The following is a 19,504-nucleotide window of genomic DNA, read 5'->3' as shown; positions in this document are numbered from 1 at the left end:
CAATGCAGGGGACATGGGTTCATGCCCCGGTCCGGGAGGATCCCACATGCCGCAGAGCGGCTAGGCCCGTGAGCCATGGCCGCTGAGCCCGTGCCTCCAGAGCCTGTGCTCCGCAACGGGAGAGGCCACAACAGTGAGAGAGGCCCGCTACTGCAAAAAAAAAAAAAAATTAAAATTAAAAAAATTAAAAATTAGGATGCCAGACCATGATTAATTTTCCTCAGTTTCTCTAGAATACTGTTTTACAGTGATTTCATTAAAATTTGGGATCCAAACAAGGTCTACACGTTGCGTATGGTTGATTATGTCTCGTGTCTTCTAATTGACAACAGAGGGGTCCTCCTTCCCCTTTCTTATTCATGTCATGTTTTGGAGAAACCAGTCATTTCCCTTGCAGAGCTTCTCATCCTAGTTCTGGCTGATCGCATCCTCAGTGCTGTGATTTACCTCTTGTTCCTCTGTTCCCTGTATTTCTAAATTGGTAAATCTGGAGGCTTGATTAGATATTATTCCTCTGGTGGGTGGGGGGTGGCGAGAGTTTGTCACTGGCATACTTTGCTTCATTTCACTAGGACACGTACAGTGTCTCATCCACTTTCAGTGATGTTAAGAGTGATCATGGACACATTTTTTAATTGAGATATAGGTAACCTAATATATTCACCATTTTTAAGTGTATAGTTGTGTGGTTTTTAGTATGTTTATTCTTTTGTACAACCAACACCACTGCCTCATAGATTATTTAATTACCAATTTGAATGGGAAAAACAGGATAGATGTCTGTGTTTTTCCCCTGTGTCAGTTCAGAGTAATGAGTTTAAGTGCCTCACCAGCCTCCAGAGGACAGATGAGGGATTTTTTGACTCTCTAGTTGTTCCTTCTCTGGCCAGTAGGAGCCCCGTTATGTAGGTTCCTGTGTCCTCTTGACATACAACTTAGTAGCCTTTAACAGCGTCCCTTCTTTCATATATGACAGACTATTCCATGTTCATCTTGTACATTTCCTGCCCCAGACCTGAACTAGCCACACTTGAAGGTGGGAAATTTTATTTAGAGACCATAATCTAGGTGCTAGGGAAATTGGTTTTAGGCTTTTTCATAGGAGAGAGCCAGAAAATAAATAATACCAATATTATTACTAAAGTAATAGTGCTGAATGCTGTTTGATTTCCTTGTGTTTTTTATATCCTTCGTATATTATCCTATTAGGCATGTATAGTCAAGAAATACTATGTTTAGAGCAACTTGAAGTTATTCTTTGTGCATTTTTGCCATTAACTTGATAAATAATTAGATTCATCTGTTTGTGGGTTTTGTTTTATTTGGGGGGGCATGAGAAAGGTTTCTTCACATGCCTCCAGAGTCAGGCATGGTACCTTCAGAAAGGGCTAGCTTTCCTCCCTGTTCCTAAAAGTAACCATTTTTTACCAGGTTTTGGTTTATGTTTCCATTAGTTAATTTTGAAAATATAACCTAATATTGTCCTAGATATATTTATGTATTTCCCCCTCCTCCTACACAGAAGAGAGTATGCTAAACACGCTGTTTTTCACTTTGGTTTTTTCTCTTTTTTTGGCCGTACCACGTGGTTTACAGGATCTTAGTTCCCCGACCAGGGATTGAACCCGGGCAGTGAAAACTTGGAGTCCTAACCACTGGACCACCAGGGAATTCTGACACCTTGCTTTTTTTCACTTAGTAAATCCTAGATGTCATTCCATGGTAGTATTTACACAGTTCCCTCTTTTTTTTTTTTTTTTTTTTAATTTAAATAGCATAGTACTCTGGGTGGCTCTCCTGTGGTTTACTCAACCAGTCCCCCAAGAGGTAGATGTTCTGGGTGTTTTCTAACTTTCACTATTTTAAATAATGCTAATTATTTGAAACAATAGCTTTGTATGTGTCACATAGTGTTTTTGCCATTGTAACTTTGAGATAGATTCCTAGAAGTGACATTACTAGATTAGAGGGTAAACTTAACATGTAATTTTGCCAGATCTTGCCAAATCTCCACAGGGGTTGTATCATGTTGCATTTTTTTAAAAAAAGATAGCGCCTATTTCCCCAAAGATGTTGGAATTTTGCCATTTGCCAAACTCACAGATGTGAAATGGTATCTTGTTGTAGTTTTACGTTGTATTTTTCTTAGATTTTGCAGGCTTACCTTGCCGCCTATTTATTTATTCTTAGTCTTTATTGGTATATAGTTGATTTACGATTGTGTGTTAAGTTTCAGGTGTACAGCAGAGTGAATCAGTTATACATATATCCATCCTTCAGATTCTTTTCCCATATAAGCCATTACAGAGTATTGAGTAGAGTTCCCTGTGCTATACAGGAGTTCCTTATTAGTTATCTGTGTTATATATAGTAGTGTGTATATGTCAGTGCCAGTATTCCAATTTATCCCCCCCACATCTTTCCATTTAAAGGGCCATTTTCATTTCTGTGAACTATCTATTCATATTTTTTGTCCATATTTCCATCTGATTGTTGGTCTTTAGAAAACATGTAATTTCCTTCTGATTATTATTATTTTTTAATGGTAGAAGACATTATTTCATCTAACTATATATGTTCTCAGGCACGATCAATTTTATTGATTCCACTGGACCAATAAAAGCTAAAAGTCAGTCCATCAAGTACACAGAGACTCTGGATCCACCCCCTCCAGTCACTGATGGAGTCTTTTGGTCACAACCCTTTCCTTGTTAAAGCTCTTTACAACGGCTCCCCAAACATGTTCAGAATCAAAATACCCATCACATTTTTCATTTCTTGATTCATATATTTTCCAAATAGTTTGAACCCTGAATAAGAATTTGTGGATCCTGAAGTATTTAGTTTTACAACATAAATCTCCTTTATAAAACTTTATCTTCATATCATTCCCCATTTTGATCAATCACATTCAGGCTCCAGCCAACTGTAGCACTCTCGACCAGAGAAAGGAGAACAGACCCACACCTGGGGCTGCCCCTTGTGCAGGAGTACTCTGTTTCCTATGTTGGAAATACAGTGGGCATTTTTAAACCACCGATTATTCCACCATTAAGTTATCTTCTATTGTCTGTTTGAAGAGCACAACATAGAAATTTATTAACAGCCACCCCCCAGGGAAGACAGATAAATTCTATTAGTTCTATCTACTTCAGAGCTGAATACCATTTTGACAGTTAGCTGTGATGGAGAAAGAGTGTAGCTTACATTTACTAAGTTTTTACTGTTTGTCAAGTACAGTGCTAATGCTTATGATGGAATCCCACCTCATTTGACTTATACACATTCAGTTATTGGGCCTCAGCAAAGAGAATGAAAGAGAAAAATTCCACCACCTAGTGCCTGTCAATGAGCAGACACCCCCCAGAGTGGGGAGACTCCAATCTACTCTTCCCTCAGTGAGCCTCGTCTTTTTGTTTTAATTGAGAAATAATTGACATTAATTTCAGGTATACAACATAATGATTCATATTTGTATGTATTGTGAAATGATAACAGCAAATCTAGTTAACATGTCACTATACACATTGACAGAATTTTTTTTCTGTTGATGAGAACTTCTGAGATCTGTTCTCCATATGCAGTGTAGTATTAACTGTAGTCACTGTACGTTGCATCCTCGTGACTTGTTTTGTAACTGGAAGTTTTTACCTTTTGACCCCTGTCACCCATTTCACCCACTCCCTGCCTCTGGCAGCCACCAGTCTGTTCTCCGTAGGAGTTCGTTTTTCTGGTGTTGGTTTTTTTTTTCCTGTTTTGTTTTTTAAGGTTCCACATGTGAGATATACGGTGTTTGTCTTTCTCTATTTCATTGAGTATAATGCCCTCAAGGTCCATACATATTGTCACAAATGGCAAGATTTTCTTTTTTTGTGGCTGAGTAACATTCCATCTGTGCGTGTGTGTGTGTGTGTGTGTGTGTGTGCGCGCGCGCGCGCATATGCATGCACGTGCGCACTCCACACTTTCTTTATCCGTTCATCCACTGATGGACACCTAAGTTGCTTCCAAATCTTGGCCATTGTTAATGCTGCCTATGAACTTGGGGGTGTGGATATCTTTTTGAGTTAGTGTTTTTATTTCCTTTGGATAAATAACCAGAAGTGGAAGTGCTGGGCCATATGGTAACTCTATTTTTAATTTTTTGAGGGACCTCCATACTTCTTTCCATACTGGCTGCATCAATATATGTTCCCACCATCAGAGCACTGGAGTTTTCTTGTCTTTCTGAGACTAGCCATTGTAACAGGTGTGAAGTGATAACCACATTTTACTTTTTATTTGTATTTCCCTGATGATTAGTGTTGTTGAGCACCTTTTCATGTGCCTGTAGCCATCTCTGTGTCTTCTTTGGGAAAATATTCAGGGGAATTCCCTGGTGGTCCAGTGGTTAGGATTCAGCGCTTTCACTGCTGGGGCCCTGGGTTCAGTCCCTGGTCAGGGAACTAAGATCCTGCAAGCCATGCGGTGTGGCCAAAAAAAGTAAGAAAGAAAAATATTATTCAGCTCCTCTGCTGAGTTAATTGGATTGTTTTTTGCTGTTTAGTTATATAATCCTTCTGATTCTTAACACTGTAAGTCACTTTAATTTTAGTGACACAGAAAACGAAACAGCACAGTTCGTCTTACTCCCTCCAATACCTCCACCAAATTACCCTGCAGCCATCTTGTAAATTATTTTAAACACACAAGCAGGAATAGAGAATCATTTAATGATACATAACCACCACAAATCTTAACTCCAGGCCATAATTACTTAAACCTACACACACAGTGGAGGCATCCAGGGCATGCCCTCCCCATTCCCATTCTATTCTCTTTCTCCCCAGAGATAATGAATGAATTCAGTGTAAGTGATTATTTATGGCTTTGCACGTTTGTTTCCACAAAAATTCTATAGTATTACATAGGTTTAAGTTTTTTATTTATTTAAATGATACCGTACTATAGGTATTGGTCTATATATCTAGTTTTCTTTTGTGCTTAACATTTTTAGTAGATGTGTTAGAGTTCATTTTTAATAGCTGTGTAGTATTCTATCATAAGAGTATGCCACAGTTTATTTCCTGTGGATGATTCTTCAGTTTCTTGGTTTATACTTTTTGTGTGTCTTTGACAGGTATCTACCAGGGTTACATGCAACCTTGTAAAGCTGTTCTGTTCTAAAGACTAAAGGATATGCTAAAGTTTTAGAGGTTTTTAGTGAAGATTAGTATGCTTATGTTTATGCCATCTCCCCCCCCCCTGCTTTTTAAGAGGAGAAAATGAGGCACAAAGAGCTTGAATGACTTTTCTAAGAAATACCTGCTAGTGAAAAGTATGGTTCTAAGATTAATGAAATCTCTGCTTCTCCATGGTACTATTATTTTACCCTAACTATAGTTTTATGCTCAGAGAAAGAGAATTGGAAAAGTGAGTGTGAGTTTGAACCATTATGTGAAGGTAGAAGTTTTGATTTTTTCACCTGTATCATCTCCATTGTAATAGTGGCTGAAAAAAAACACACTTTTTAGAATCAGCAAGTCACTCTCTTACAGCTGTCTTTTACTCAAGATAGTATCAGTGAGTTACAGCATGTATATTGTTGTTTTTTTCAGGTACCAAAAGAGCATCTTTTAGTCTCTATTCCTCTCTTAATTAATCATCTTCAAGCTGAAAGTATTGTTGTTCATACTTACGCAGCACATGCTCTCGAGAGACTGTTTACTATGAGGGGGCCTAACAATGCCGCTCTGTAAGTATTTGATGCAGTATATGTTTTCATCTCGGGGTGAAGATCATTCTGTACTGGTCAGAGATACCTCAGTATATTCATAATTTCATTAGTAGTTAGAAAAATAAATGTGTATATTTTACTCATTTATACTATGCCTCATTCCAAAAGAATTTGAGACTGCATGCCAGAGTAGACACATTATGACAATAAAGTTAAATGGAGGAAATCGGAGCAAAGGAAACTGGGGTGTGAGGTTAATAAACAAGTGTGTCAGAGGATCCTGTACAGTAGTTAAAGAAACTTGTGGATTTTATGTGGAGCCCTCTAGCGGCCAAGGCAGAGAGAAACTTGGTGAGCTAAAATGTCCATGATGTCCATGAGATTAAAATTAAAAGTTATTCAGAAGGCACCTCAGAAGTGGGCCTTTGTTAAGGGAATACTGTGTAGTAGCCCTGTTCATAGCAACATCATGCAACAGAGTTATTTTCACCTGGCTGTTTCTGTGACCTTATTTAGTGCTGAGACATGACACAGCTGAGTGGAAGTAATTCTCTAGGGTCCAAGGCAGTAGCTGTTGTGGCCTGATCCAAGGATAAAATGCAGAGGATTGGGTGGTCTGCATGTCTGTCAGGCCTTTTCTTCAACAGTGTTATTTCTTGAAACTGAGCTTTGGGTAAGAGATGGAAAACATTCTAGGTTCTTTTCTTCATCAAGAACTTGAAGTACAGATATGCTCAGTGGCCAATTAAGGGTTGAAAGGTTACCCTTTAGGCGAGTTAAGCCAGTACCTGTCTTCAGGCCCAGAATTTATGCAGAAAACAGTTCCGAACTTGCTCCACCTCCAGGAAAGCTAGCTGACTGAGAGTCCGGGCTCTGTTCTCGATGGTGACAGATGTGAACCAGGGATGACCTCAACAGCCGTAGACAATGTTGGGTTTGCCTGGTTTGGGGTTTAATTGTGTTTGGTCCCAGATATGTCTTCTTAGGAACTTAACATGAGCACTTATAAAAGCAATATTTTCCTAAGCTGTCTGCCGACTGTCAGTGGTGGGAGATGGCTCACTTTTATGCCAAGAAGTGTGATTTAGTAGTTGCAAAGGGTGTTCCAAAGCGACAAGCTCAAGAGTTGGTAGTGACTGAAAGCTGTTTTTTCATCTATAGCTTTACAGCTGCAGAAATCGCACCGTTTGTTGAGATTCTGCTAACAAACCTTTTCAAAGCTCTCACACTTCCTGGCTCTTCAGAAAATGAATATATTATGAAAGGTAGGCCGTTTCCCTGGTGTACAGACTATAAGTATCTAATCTCAGACTACAGGGGTGGTAAACACTCTGAGTTGTACTTCAGGTTATGTAGACTATGAACCAGATACTGTTTGTCAAGCATTAGGTAGGTTTAGATATTCTTAAATGAAAAATAGTTCAGTTTGTTGGTGTTTTCAGAAAAAAATTTTACCCTAACTTGCTATAGAACTCCTCTTACTAAAGAAAAGGTAGCAAACTCCTTTTTTCTTCTCTTAGGTTGAAATTCTTGAGAGCAAAGATGAGCTTAGACATTTATTGACGGCATGTTCTGCTAGGTCTTGGTGTGAAACCTGGGTGTATTTGATAGACCCCCCACAGATCCTGCCTTCATAGAAATACTGCCAAGGACACAGGCAGCTGTTAACAATCTGCCAGGTGCTCCATTAGGAGAGTGTCTTGGGAACAGCTCTGGGATAATCTTAGTCTTACTTGCGGTTGCATTCCAAGCGTCTAGCATGGTGGATGACTCATAGGAAATGGCTTTTTAAAGAAACTGTTCCCAATGCCTCTGGCTTGGTCAGGACCCGTGTGTGTGTGTGTGTGTGTGTGTGTGTGTGTGTGTGTGTGTGTGTGTGTGTGTGTGTGTGTGTGTGTGTGTGTGTGTGTGTGTGTGTGTGTGTGTGTGTGTGTGTGTGTGTGTGTGTGTGTGTGTGTGTGTGTGTGTGTGTGTGTGTGTGTGTGTGTGTGTGTGTGTGTGTGTGTGTGTGTGTGTGTGTGTTCAGCACTGTATTTCTCCCAAGAGATGTGTAACTACTCCTGTTGAATGTCCATTTCTGTGAGGTTGCTGACTGGTCCGTGGTCATCACTGCTGTGCTCCTAGGGTTTGCAGGAGCGCCCAGTATGTAACAGCTTCCCCATGAATACTGTTGTGTGAATGAATGTGAGGATTCTGTGCCAGCCCAGAGGAGGGGCGCTAATCCATCCTGTAACCCTCAGCTTTCTCTAGCAAGTGATATCTAAGCTGAGGTGCAGGATAGGTAGCAGTTAGCTACTTGGAGGGTGAGTCTTTGGCATCACTGCAAAGTTTAGGAGGCAGGAAAGGATACCTTTCTATCCTGTGTGCCTAGCATATAGTAGGCGCTCTACTTAGTAAACATCTATTCTGTTTGTGCAAAAGTAGCCATCTTTTTTTTTTAGCTTAATAATGTATTTCCTCTGCCCAATGTTTTTAGGTGTCTGTTAAAGAGCAGTTAATTCTGTACTATGGGCCTTCCATAGCTTTATGTGTATTTTTGGATTTTTCTCAGGCTCCTAGTCTCTCTTTTGGGGGGAGATGGGCAAGTGGCCTTTTCTTTCAGCTTCTGGTAGGCTGTGATCATACTTCCAATAGGCTAGAGGTAAAATTTCATGCCAATGATTTCTAAGTAAAGGAGACTCAAAACAGACTCCCTTCCACCTGCTGCTCCCCCGTGTCCATCCACTACTTCACCTGCCTCTTTGTCTGCTTCTTTAGCCACTTCATATTTTTTATTTTCCCTTAAGCCTTCTGGAAATAACACTTCTCAGCTAAATTTTGTTGCCAATTGTTGGCCTAATTTTAAAAGGGAGGGAAATTTAGATTATTTTTAAATGTAGAGAGCTATCTGGGGGTTTTAGTTTTTAAGATTTTAGTTTATGAATCAGTGGACTTTTTTCTCCCACTAATCACTGTTTTATTCTGAAGTTTAACTAAACTGTTTTTGCTCTTTTCATATTTTACAGCTATCATGAGAAGTTTTTCCCTCCTACAAGAAGCCATAATCCCCTACATCCCTACTCTCATCACCCAGCTTACACAGAAGCTATTAGCTGTTAGTAAGGTAACAGAACCAGTTTTGAAAGTGCAGTTGCTTTTTAACCTAAATGCTTCAAACTCTTTGAGCCTCAGAACTCCCTGGCAGTCGGTCGGACAGGGAGAGCTCTGTGACTTCTTCCCGACCAGCAGTTAATGTGTGATTCTGAAAGTATGGGGTGACAGAGATGGGAGCCTTGGCAGCACTCTCCTTTAAGTGTAAGCTCAGAGACTTTAAAACATTTTATTCTCGCTTTAAAAAGTAACGGGTTCATTGAAGAGAATTGAGAAAGTACAAACAATCTGAAATGATCTTAGATGGAAGAAGAAGTAGGCTTTGCCCCAAATGGACACAAAAGAAGCGATTCAGACTAATATAAAATGATGACTGAAGTCCTTGTGTCTGTTCTTCCTGACTCATTTCCCCCAAAATAAAATTCACTCACTCTTTGGTCAAAGATTTTAGATATTTTGATCCATATTTAAATCTTAATACCAAGTTTTAGAAAATAAAAAAAAATCAGTTTAAGGCCAGTAAAATTCCCTTGTAGACACTTATTCTTAATTACTCTAATGATAAGGAGATGAAGTCACAGGAAGTATTAGAGAGACTTTGAGAATGGTGATCCTGTTTCCACCGAATTCTGGGTAAGGGCCTTGGGCCTGCTTGGGTTTTGGGGAATTGAGAGAAAAGAGACGTAGGGCCTCTCCACTTTCACCTGCCCGTGTACATACACACTCATCTTCTGAGTTCATCAGCTTCATATGGTAGCCTTCCAAGAAGGATTTTGTGTGAAAAAGAAAACTGAAAATGATATGAAGGATTGTCACTGTGCAGATACAGACATGCTGAGGCCCACAGAGGTTAAGGTTTTCCTGAGGTCCCACACACGGCTAGTGGCAGAGTCAGGCCTTTTATGTCCCTGCTCCTTTCTCCCACCGCTGTTTACAGTGACGGCTCTAGGAGAGCACACAGGTTTAAGAAAGCTCCTTGCGAGTTCCGGGAGCTTGGGCTTACATAGTCACCTCCCCATGATTCGGAAGTGTTTTTTCATAAGTAGACTTCTGCTCGTTAAAAAAAAAAAAAAAAAAAAATCCGAACAGGTATTAGTATAACTTCATTTTCTGAATTTTAAAGTCACTGTAAAATTTTAACATATATGCAGGCTTTTTAGTGTAATTTGTGAGGGTTTTTTTAATCTTGATTTTTTTTTAAAAAATGGCATCTCTTTTAATGTGCTTTTAGTAAGGTTAAATGTGTTTTAGGTTATTTTTAATATAGTCAATTGGATTATTAGAGTCATAAGCTTTTTTTTTTTTTAATTTCAGAACCCAAGCAAACCTCACTTTAATCACTATATGTTTGAAGCAATATGTTTATCCATAAGAATAACTTGCAAGGCTAACCCTGCTGCTGTTGTAAATTTTGAGGAGGCTTTGTTTCTGGTGTTCACTGAAATTTTACAAAATGATGTACAAGGTAAGTAAAAGAAAGTTATTTTCTTTCTAGTTGAATAAAATTATTCAAGTGATTATAAAATGCAGTCTGCCTAAGAGATATGTGCCTTTTGTGTCAGAGCCATTAATTCTGAAGCTGACAGCTCTGTTTTTACTTTTATCAACAGAATTTATTCCATATGTCTTTCAAGTGATGTCTTTGCTTCTGGAAACACACAAGAATGACATCCCATCTTCCTATATGGCCTTATTTCCTCATCTCCTTCAGCCAGTGCTTTGGGAAAGAACAGGAAATATTCCTGCTCTAGTGAGGCTTCTCCAAGCATTCTTAGAACGAGGTTCAAATACAATAGCAAATGCTGCTGCTGACAAAATTGTGAGTCAGATTTTGATGTAACTGTAATTTTCTAAGGTAACTGAGAGAAACTAGGGATGGCAGATTCTTTAATTTAAACTTCTTTTAAATTTCTTAAACTTAATAAAAAGGGAATTAGAAAATGTAACAGAACTAACTAGTAGAAAACATTAATGTATTTTATTAGAACTAGGTATCCTTTAGTTATATTTATCTCTGGTGGAAACTAAAAGAATAAGAGCCAAATAGGTTAATTTCAGGAACTTTAAAGCCTTATTGTGGTGGGGTGTTTTTTTTTCCTCTACACTTCAGAAGTAAGAAAAAGAGAAAAAGGGTTAGATTACGATAGCATGCACCCTTTTCCAAAATATACCACCTGTTTAACTTTTGGCACAATTAATCCTTGCTTCTTTAACTAATTATTTAATTTGTTGTAGCCTGGCTTATTAGGTGTCTTCCAGAAGCTGATTGCATCCAAAGCCAATGACCACCAAGGTTTTTATCTTCTAAATAGTATAATAGAGCACATGCCTCCGTGAGTATGAATATAACCTCATTGTACATTTAATTGAGGATTCTGTTAAGTACTCAGAAAAATGCTAAATTTATATTGTTGCTTTTTTATTCACTTCTTTAGTGAGTCAGTTGACCAATACAGGAAGCAAATCTTCATTCTACTATTCCAAAGACTTCAGAATTCCAAAACAACAAAGTTTATCAAGAGTAAGTAAAATCATTTTGGTGTTCCTACAGAAATAATGAAGGAAAGAGGCTAAAAACCCTTAGACTTTATTTGTACATATAAACCTTTTAACAGTTACAAATTTTATATATAAAATATTTTAAGATGCTCGTATTCTTCAAGCACTACATCAGTTTCAGTATATTGTGTTCCAGAGGTTAGTTTGTAAGTTTAAATATCAAAACATTTTTAATAGAACTATGATAAAGAAATATAAATCAGAGACTGTATGTAAAGCCTTTTTATGACTGTACTATAAAGGCAGCGATTCTATATGTTAAACTGTATTAAAAGGCCAGGATTGATGCCAGAGTTAGTCATTGGGTTTTAATGATTTGTGAGTATTTCATTTGGCAGACTTTCACTGAGTCACTTACGTAATGCAGTGAGTCCTCTGTATTGATACTCCGCACCTCCTTTCAACAGGTTTCTTAGTCTTTGTGAATTTGTACTGCATAAGATACGGGGCGCTGGCACTACAGGAGATGTTTGACGGTATACAACCCAAGTAAGTCTGTTGTCACCGTTTATTGTCCTGCTTTGAAAAGCAAAACATTTGACCTCTTAGTCTCTGTTTTATAGATGACTTTCTAGTTCTTGATGCACAGTGATAGTTACCCTTGTGGTTTCCAAAATATTCTTGGGGGGTTGGGTTGTAAAGAAGGAAACACCTGCAAACGTTTTCCTAATTCCCAAAGGTCTCCCCCCGTCCCCGCCCCCTGCCCCATCCCCCGGCATTCCCTACAGCCAGTGTTCTATGTTGTGTTAGACAGCTGGCATTGTCTCCAGGAGCCTGCCTCTGTTAGGGCCAACTGTGATTTTTCAAATGAGAATAGTTTGGGTCAGTGAAATTTTGCTTTGGACTTAGTATATATGCATAAGAATGTGGTTAGGCAGCATTTCCCATGTAGTAGGGAAAGGAAGGATGGAAGGGAATGATAGAGGACAACTCCCTGGAGAAAAACTTTCCGCATCTGTATTGTACCAAAAATAATTCCAGATTGACTGCGATGTAAAAAAAAATGAATTGACCTGAAAAAGACCAGAAAATACGCTTTTCGAGCTATAGGAAATTGTGAGGAAATCAGCAGTTTCATTCAGTGCTGGTGGTGCCTAAGTTGGTATGGTCTTTCTGTAGAGCAAAAAATATGCACTTGTTACCTAGAGCATCAGAATGTCCATGCTCTTGGATACCTACTATTTCCACTTGAAAGAATTTAATAAAACAAATTCTTAATAAAATAATGAGAGTATAAATTGAGCATTTTACACCATTTAGAATTATAAAAAAGTTTACTTCTAGGATGTTTGCAACAACATTCATAGGCCAAATCATTTTTTTAAATACAGCCATTACCATTTACATACTTCAGGGTACGTAAGCATAGAAAGTTGGGAAGCTTATAATCCAAAAATGTTAAAACCAGTTAATGCTGGATGGTGGGGTGATGGTAATTCTTTTTTTCTTCTTATCTGTTTTCTGATTTCTAATTTTTCAAAGATTTCATGAGTAATTTGTAAAAACATGCAAGACCAAAAAAATGGCTATAAAGATTTTCCTTGAGCCTAGGCTTAAGGTAGTATTCACAAAAGATGATGGCAGCTGGTCACAGAGCAGAGGTTTGATGTTTTTGTTTTGTCATTTTTAGGTCTCTCCCATTCAGTTGACCAAAATTCACAGCCTTATTTTGTATTTTATTATATTCATAAGGAGTCACTGAGCATAAATAATGTAAGCATCTCACTGTTAAATTAGACTATAGTGGTATAATGAAATATTGAATGAATTTATTTTGCATTGATTCATAGAATGTTTGGAATGGTTTTGGAAAAAGTCATTATTCCTGAAATTCAGAAAGTATCTGGAAATGTAGAGAAAAAGATTTGTGCGGTTGGCATAACCAAATTACTAACAGAATGTCCCCCAATGATGGATACAGAGTATACCAAGCTATGGTAAGTACTCCATTCTAAAGTTTTTTGGAAATTAGTTTCTTTTCCCTATGACTACAAAGTTAACCAAGCTTATTACCTTGGGAGCCAAGAGAATTTGGTTCTGACCTCATCCTCCCCGCTAGCAACCATGAGATCCAAGACATGACTTGTGGGTTCTTCTGAGCCTACCTAGAAAGATCTTGTTTCCTGATTAACTTTTTTTTTTCTTTTGGCCACTGTACAGCATGTGAGATCCTAGTTTCCCCAACCAGGGATCAAACCCGTGCCCCTAGCACTGGAAGTGCAGAGTCTTAACCACTGGACCTCCAGGGAAGTCCCGTGATTAACTTTTCTTTGTAGGGGAATTCATGGACCCCTTTGAAAAGCCTGGTGAAAGTCCATGGTTTAGGTGATCATTAAGACTTTTATGACAGTCACTCGACTAAACCGGCCCTAAGTCCTTAAGAGGAGAAACTGAATAGGCCAAGAGAAGATTTTTGTGCTTGTGCTTGATGTCTAGGTCGATGTGCAGACCTAGCTTTTCTTGACCTTTTGCCTCTCCCTTATTATGGTTTCACTCAGGTAGTCTTCCATCAAGTGACGTGACATACTTGAAGCTTCATTTCTTCTGACTAACTTAGAAGCACTGGATCACCTTGGTTTGGCTTGATGCCATGTGGCCTTCTAATTAGCCAGGCCCGGGTCACACAAGCCAGCTTTGGCAGCTATGGGGAAAGAGACATTGGGGTGCTATGGCCTAAAGAATTGAATGGTTTCTGGTTAGGCATAAGCACCGTGTCATTCGTAATTTCAAAGGTCCCTTGTTACCCTGGAGACTGAGAGTCCACGGTTCTGTGTCTCTGAGGAGGTTGCTCCTTACTGTTGAAATCTTCAAAGCAGTTACTTCAGTCTTTTTGTCATCTTCCAATCCAGGACTCCTTTATTACAGTCTCTGATTGGCCTATTTGAGTTACCTGAAGACAATACTATTCCTGATGAAGAACATTTTATTGACATAGAAGATACACCAGGATACCAGACTGCCTTCTCACAGTTGGCATTCGCTGGGAAAAAAGAGCACGATCCTGTAGGTCAAATGGTGAACAACCCCAGAATCCACCTGGCACAGTCACTTCACAAGTTGTCTACTGCCTGTCCAGGAAGGGTAAGTGTCTTTCTTGTCAAAGAACTCTGTCATTCGTCTTCCCATTTTTGAAGGCATGAAAGCAGTTGAGTTACTTGGGGATCCCTTAAACAATTTTTGGTGATGGACTGCCCTATCAGAGCTGTGGCAGCTCCCCCGTAGAGGGGCGGGAGGTGCGGGGGCGTTGTGTTTGTACGTTGGGATCTCTAGCAGCTGTATGTGTGCTTCCCATCTTCTGTAGGTTCCCTCAATGGTGAGCACCAGCCTCAACGCAGAAGCGCTCCAGTATCTCCAAGGATACCTTCAGGCGGCTAGTGTGACACTGCTTTGAACTGTATTTTTTTGAATTGGCTTAGTCCAGGATGGTTTCTGAGGACATCGTGGAGACGTCTGAGCACAGCTGTGTTAAAACAAAGCAAGTGTTCCTTTTGAACTTGTCTGTTAAATGTTGCTTTAAGCTGAACCTTGAGAAAATTAGGTGGTTTGTGTGATCACAAATATTAAGTGGGTGACTTTTTCAGTTTGCAGCTACAAAGACAAGTTTTACTAGCTTAGTGTGTGACATTGATTTGAGCATTTGCACAGTTTTGATAATTCTAAAATTTGACAGACACTTAACTGTGGAGATTTTTTTCTGTTACTAAATCCTTTTGTTTTGAGGCTGTTCGTATTTCTCTTGTCCTTTGTGTTTTTGTCTGTTTCCTTAAGCTTTTATTGGAAATGTCAGTAAGCAAAGAAATCACTTATGTAACTTGCCAAGAAATGCACATTTCATAGTTTTAAATCTGTAATCAGCAATAAAAAAAAAAGAGCCCTAAAATATGTATCTAAGAACATCTTAAGGACAGGCTTTTGGTGCTGATATTTTTATAATGAAGAATTTAATTTTTCCTCTCCTGGACTCCATAAAATCCTAATTTCTAAATAACTCAAACTCAGGTTACTTAGTCTTTTTTACAAGGGAAAGGGAACAATTACTGCAGACTTGGGGCTCATCTGTTAGAACTTTCTAGCTAGACCAGTTCCTGGGCGGCAGCGTGAACTTCAGGTAGATGGTTTCCTCTGTGAATTGGAAAAGAAATGCTCTGCCTGGCTTCACGAGGCTGTTGGGACTGCTTTAGACAGTGCAGGTGTTTGCTCTTTTTTGCAGTGTCTTTCTTCTCTGAAGATCAGAGGTTACAAGGAACTTTTCCAACGGTGACATCTTAGAACCTGCGGTCTAGGAGGAACCTACAGGTGTCAGTCCATCTTGGCAAAGGCTGCCAGTCTGGCTCCTCCCTGGACTGGGCCCAGGGGTTCCATGGCCTTTATCTTTAGGGGATAAAGAATCAGACTGTTGACGCTTGGAGAGGCACAGTTTCTATGTATGCTGGAACTGTCCACTTAGTGCAGTTAGACTGGAATCTCATTCTGTGCAGATTACGTGGATTTGTTTTTTTTCAAATCTCAGGCACCTGACTTGAATGCTTTATTTTCTTCACATGTTGGTTTTGTTGCATTGCTTGAGAGATTTCCAGCTTAATCTAGTGTACTGCACCAACCTAATAATAATTTTTGTTTTGACCCAGTAATGGAAATATTAAATAATTACTACATGGCTTAAAAGTGGTCATTGGCAGGCAGATATTGAGATAGCACTGAGATCCATTTTTCAACTATGAACATAATTTAATACAGGTGAAAAGTCTGAAATGGCAAATAGAATTGGTGATGGTTTACGTTTGGTGCTCAGATAAGCTCTTAAACTGTCTACATATTTGGCTCTGTGCTTGCTAAAGCTCTTGGTTAACAGTTAAGTAAATGCAGGGATAGTTTCTGTTCTGGAGGACCCTTGTTTCAGCATCTTGATCAGTCTTGTGAGTTTAAGTTCTGAATTTTTTCCTTCCTCAGTTAAAACAGTTTAACGGAAAATGGTTTCTCTTTGTAGGTGCACCTTTTTGAATAGTTTCTGAACAGGAAGGCTGGCACTTCTACACTTTTACTCTAGCATAATTCATGAATATTTTTGTTAATGGTTTTTTAAAATGTTCTAAAGTGAGGTTTCTTATTCCATCTAAGACAGTTTTTATATCTAGCTTGTAAAGATTTTAAGAGATGGCAGGCTGAAGCTGCTGCAGTGTGTTTTCCTAAGTCTTAGTGACTTTTCCTCAGTGGTGGTGCCGATTCTTCTTGTGCAGGAGGAGCTGGGCTCATACTTTGGGACCAGGCCAACCTGGGTTTCAATTCCACCTCTGCCACTGAGGCCTTGAACAAATGCCTTGACCGCTATGCTTTTATTTACTCTTATGAAAAATGAGGGTACTACTACTTAACTTCACGATAGTTTTAAGAATAAAACAACATAAAGTACTTGGTTTAATTGTTTAAGCTGGGGGGTGGGGACCTGGTGGGGAGGAAGTGTTTGTTACAGAGCAGTGTAGCACACTGCCCTGTGTTACCAGCCTACGTAGCAGCCCTGGTAGGTGGGAAGATTCTGGAGGAGTCCTGGCCTAGGCATGGCCTTCACTCTCAGGACATTTCTAGACGTGGGGCAAATGTCATTGCAAAGTTCCTCGTGAGAGTCTTGTGTCGGATCCACTGATTCTCCGTGCTATTTGATCGTTATCTCCTCTTTTGTGTGTATTTTCCTTGTGGAAAATACAGGAAATGATTTGAAAATAGAAAATAATCCATACTCCTACCTTCTTTAAGCAAGCACTTTAATTTTCTTCTTTCCTGCCTAAACAAGGTTTAGATTATTCGAATAATGTATTTTTTTTTTAATTTTTTGTTTTTTTTTTTTGGCTGCGTCAGGTCTTAGTTGTGGCATGCAGGATCTTCGTCGTGTGGCGTGCAGGTTTTCTCTTCTCTAGTTGTGGTGCGCGGGCTCTGCAGTTTGCGGCAGGCTGGCTCTCTAGTTGAGGTGCGCAAGCTCGGTAGTTGTGGCGTGTGGGCTTAGTTGCCCCAGGGCATGTCGGACCTTAGTTCCCCCACCAGGGATTGAACCCGAGTCCCCAGCATTGGAGTCCCCAGCATTGGAAGGCGGCTTCTTTACCACTGGACCACCAGGGAAGTCCCTGTAAATACAGTTTTATATGCTTTTTAAAAAACCTTTTAACATTTAAAACACTTGCTTGGCAAATATATTTTTCAGTGGTTATGTATCATTTATCATTTGGATATATCACTACCAAATTATACAGCCATTGTTGGACATGTAGAGATTTTTCATTTTATAAATAATTCTTGAGGTGGACATCCTATATATGCCTATCTTTGTCTACGTCTGTTTCCTGAAGGTGGAATTATTGGGCCAAGTTGTGCCAATTTCTGTAGCACATCCCCACCCACACTGGGCCTTACTTTGTACAATTTCATTTATTTGTGGGGCATAATGAATGTGGCATTCAGTCAGACTATTAGCTGCGTGTGGTAAAAGTCTAATTAATTAGTAAATAGGGCTTGTATCTGAGCAACAAGTCTCTGCCTTCCCAGAGGCAACACCTTTCAACTATAGTACTGCCTATAATCTTAATTCTTTACCACTTAAGTCTTCATCTTCTTGATACATCAACCATTAAGACTTCATAACTCCTCGCTATGACAAATCAGAACTTGGCTCACACCACTACTTCCAGCCTACCTTTTACAGTTCTCTTCATTAATAATCACCCTAACTGTAGTCCCATCAACTGTGGCCCCTCGTGTCGGGTCCTCTGTACTGACAACAGGACGTCTCCCACCCTCCACCTCTGCCTTCATTTTCACACTGTCAACAGCAGATGGCTTTTCATCCTGTGCAGTAGTCCTTTTGTGTGCTTCGTCTGTAGGTATCTTTTAAAAGGTGAAAACGGATAAACAGTATGTGAACTGTTACAATGGCGTGGATAGTATTCAGAGCTGGAGCTGGCAGTGTGTGGAGATTATATTTCTACCTCTCAAGGTTTGACTTTTGCATCCATCAAAAGAGAATGTTCTTAGAATCAAGGTCAAATGGATTGGTTTTTTCCCCTCATATTCTGGTCAGTTGCTCAGAGCAAACCATGCCCCATTTTATCTTGTAATACATTTGGATCCTGACTGGTTTTTATTAGCTTTCTTCATTCTGAGTGTTACATGGGATCCCTTCCACTCTTCTCTGAGATATTTTTACAGCTCACTGGCTCTCGTGGGCCATGCAGCTTCTTCAGGTTAATTGCTAGGACTCCCAGCTGAGCCTCCCTCTTCCAGTGTTTTCATGGAAACTTGAGAACCAGATGTGAGTCTTTGGTCTGAGAATGTGACAGGTCCAAATCCTTCTTCCTGAGAGGTGGAGTAAATTACCAGCTCTCACAGCTGGGTGGAACTGAGATTCAAACCCAGGCAGCATAGTGTCCGGAGCACAGGACTTGGCCACTATGCCACGGCTTTGCGAGAAAGTTAGGAACAGGTAAACAGTTAATAAGGGTGTGACTGTGAGGTTAAACACTGTGAAGAACCGCGATCATCCACCAACCTTTCTCTGGGGTTCCTGCATGACAGGTAATAAAGACTTTTTTGTTTTGTTTTGTGGTACGCGGGCCTCTCACTGTTGTGGCCTCTCCCGTTGCGGAGCACAGGCGCCGGACGCGCAGGCTCAGCGGCCATGGCTCACGGGCCCAGCCGCTCTGCAGGCATGTGGGATCTTCCTGGACCGGGGCACGAACCCGTGTCCCCTGCATTGGCAGGCGGATTCCCAACCACTGCGCCAGCAGGGAAGCCCAAGACTTTTTTAAAAGCTCACACGTGGTTGGAGAAGTCAACTTCCTCCCTTATAATGTGGATGATGTGAGAGAAAAACTTGACACCGTGGAAGAAAGAGCCACCGCAGACAGGTCAGGAGGAAGTTTCTCAGACCTGATGCAGAAGGAGGATGACCAGAGGAGAAGTGGAAAGCAAAATGAGAGGTTTGTTTACCTTGCGTCGGAAAGATGGTCCGTCTCCTTGGCAAGCAGTTAAGGGTCAATCCTCCTGAGTCTAGAGAGGGAAATGCTACTCTCAGGAAACTGGATTTCTCAGCAGACGTCAGCTGAAAAGACACATCCTAAACTGTCTCCTCGTGGGTCCGTAGGGCAGTGGGGA

At 39.9% G+C, this 19,504-nt stretch overlaps 1 protein-coding gene across 1 annotated transcript in view; it reads left to right on the top strand.

Annotated features, from left to right (window-relative positions):
• The window catches only part of CSE1L (chromosome segregation 1 like), a 46,458-nt gene extending 27,500 nt beyond the window's left edge, over window positions 1-18,958 (top strand). The window contains exons 15-25 of the mRNA XM_081257498.1: window positions 5,598-5,734; window positions 6,878-6,981; window positions 8,722-8,819; window positions 10,121-10,271; window positions 10,417-10,625; window positions 11,042-11,139; window positions 11,242-11,327; window positions 11,773-11,854; window positions 13,156-13,302; window positions 14,215-14,446; window positions 14,667-18,958. Of these exons, the coding sequence (XP_081113624.1) occupies window positions 5,598-5,734; window positions 6,878-6,981; window positions 8,722-8,819; window positions 10,121-10,271; window positions 10,417-10,625; window positions 11,042-11,139; window positions 11,242-11,327; window positions 11,773-11,854; window positions 13,156-13,302; window positions 14,215-14,446; window positions 14,667-14,756 (1,434 nt within the window). The 3' untranslated portion in view covers window positions 14,757-18,958. The remainder of the gene's footprint in view (window positions 1-5,597; window positions 5,735-6,877; window positions 6,982-8,721; window positions 8,820-10,120; window positions 10,272-10,416; window positions 10,626-11,041; window positions 11,140-11,241; window positions 11,328-11,772; window positions 11,855-13,155; window positions 13,303-14,214; window positions 14,447-14,666) is intronic.
• The last annotated feature ends 546 nt before the right edge of the window (window positions 18,959-19,504 follow it).

This window comes from Mesoplodon bidens (genome assembly GCF_964165515.1).
Source record: "Mesoplodon bidens genome assembly, chromosome: 15".
Lineage (NCBI taxonomy): Eukaryota > Metazoa > Chordata > Mammalia > Artiodactyla > Ziphiidae > Mesoplodon > Mesoplodon bidens.
This window is presented reverse-complemented; position numbering and strand designations above follow the sequence as displayed.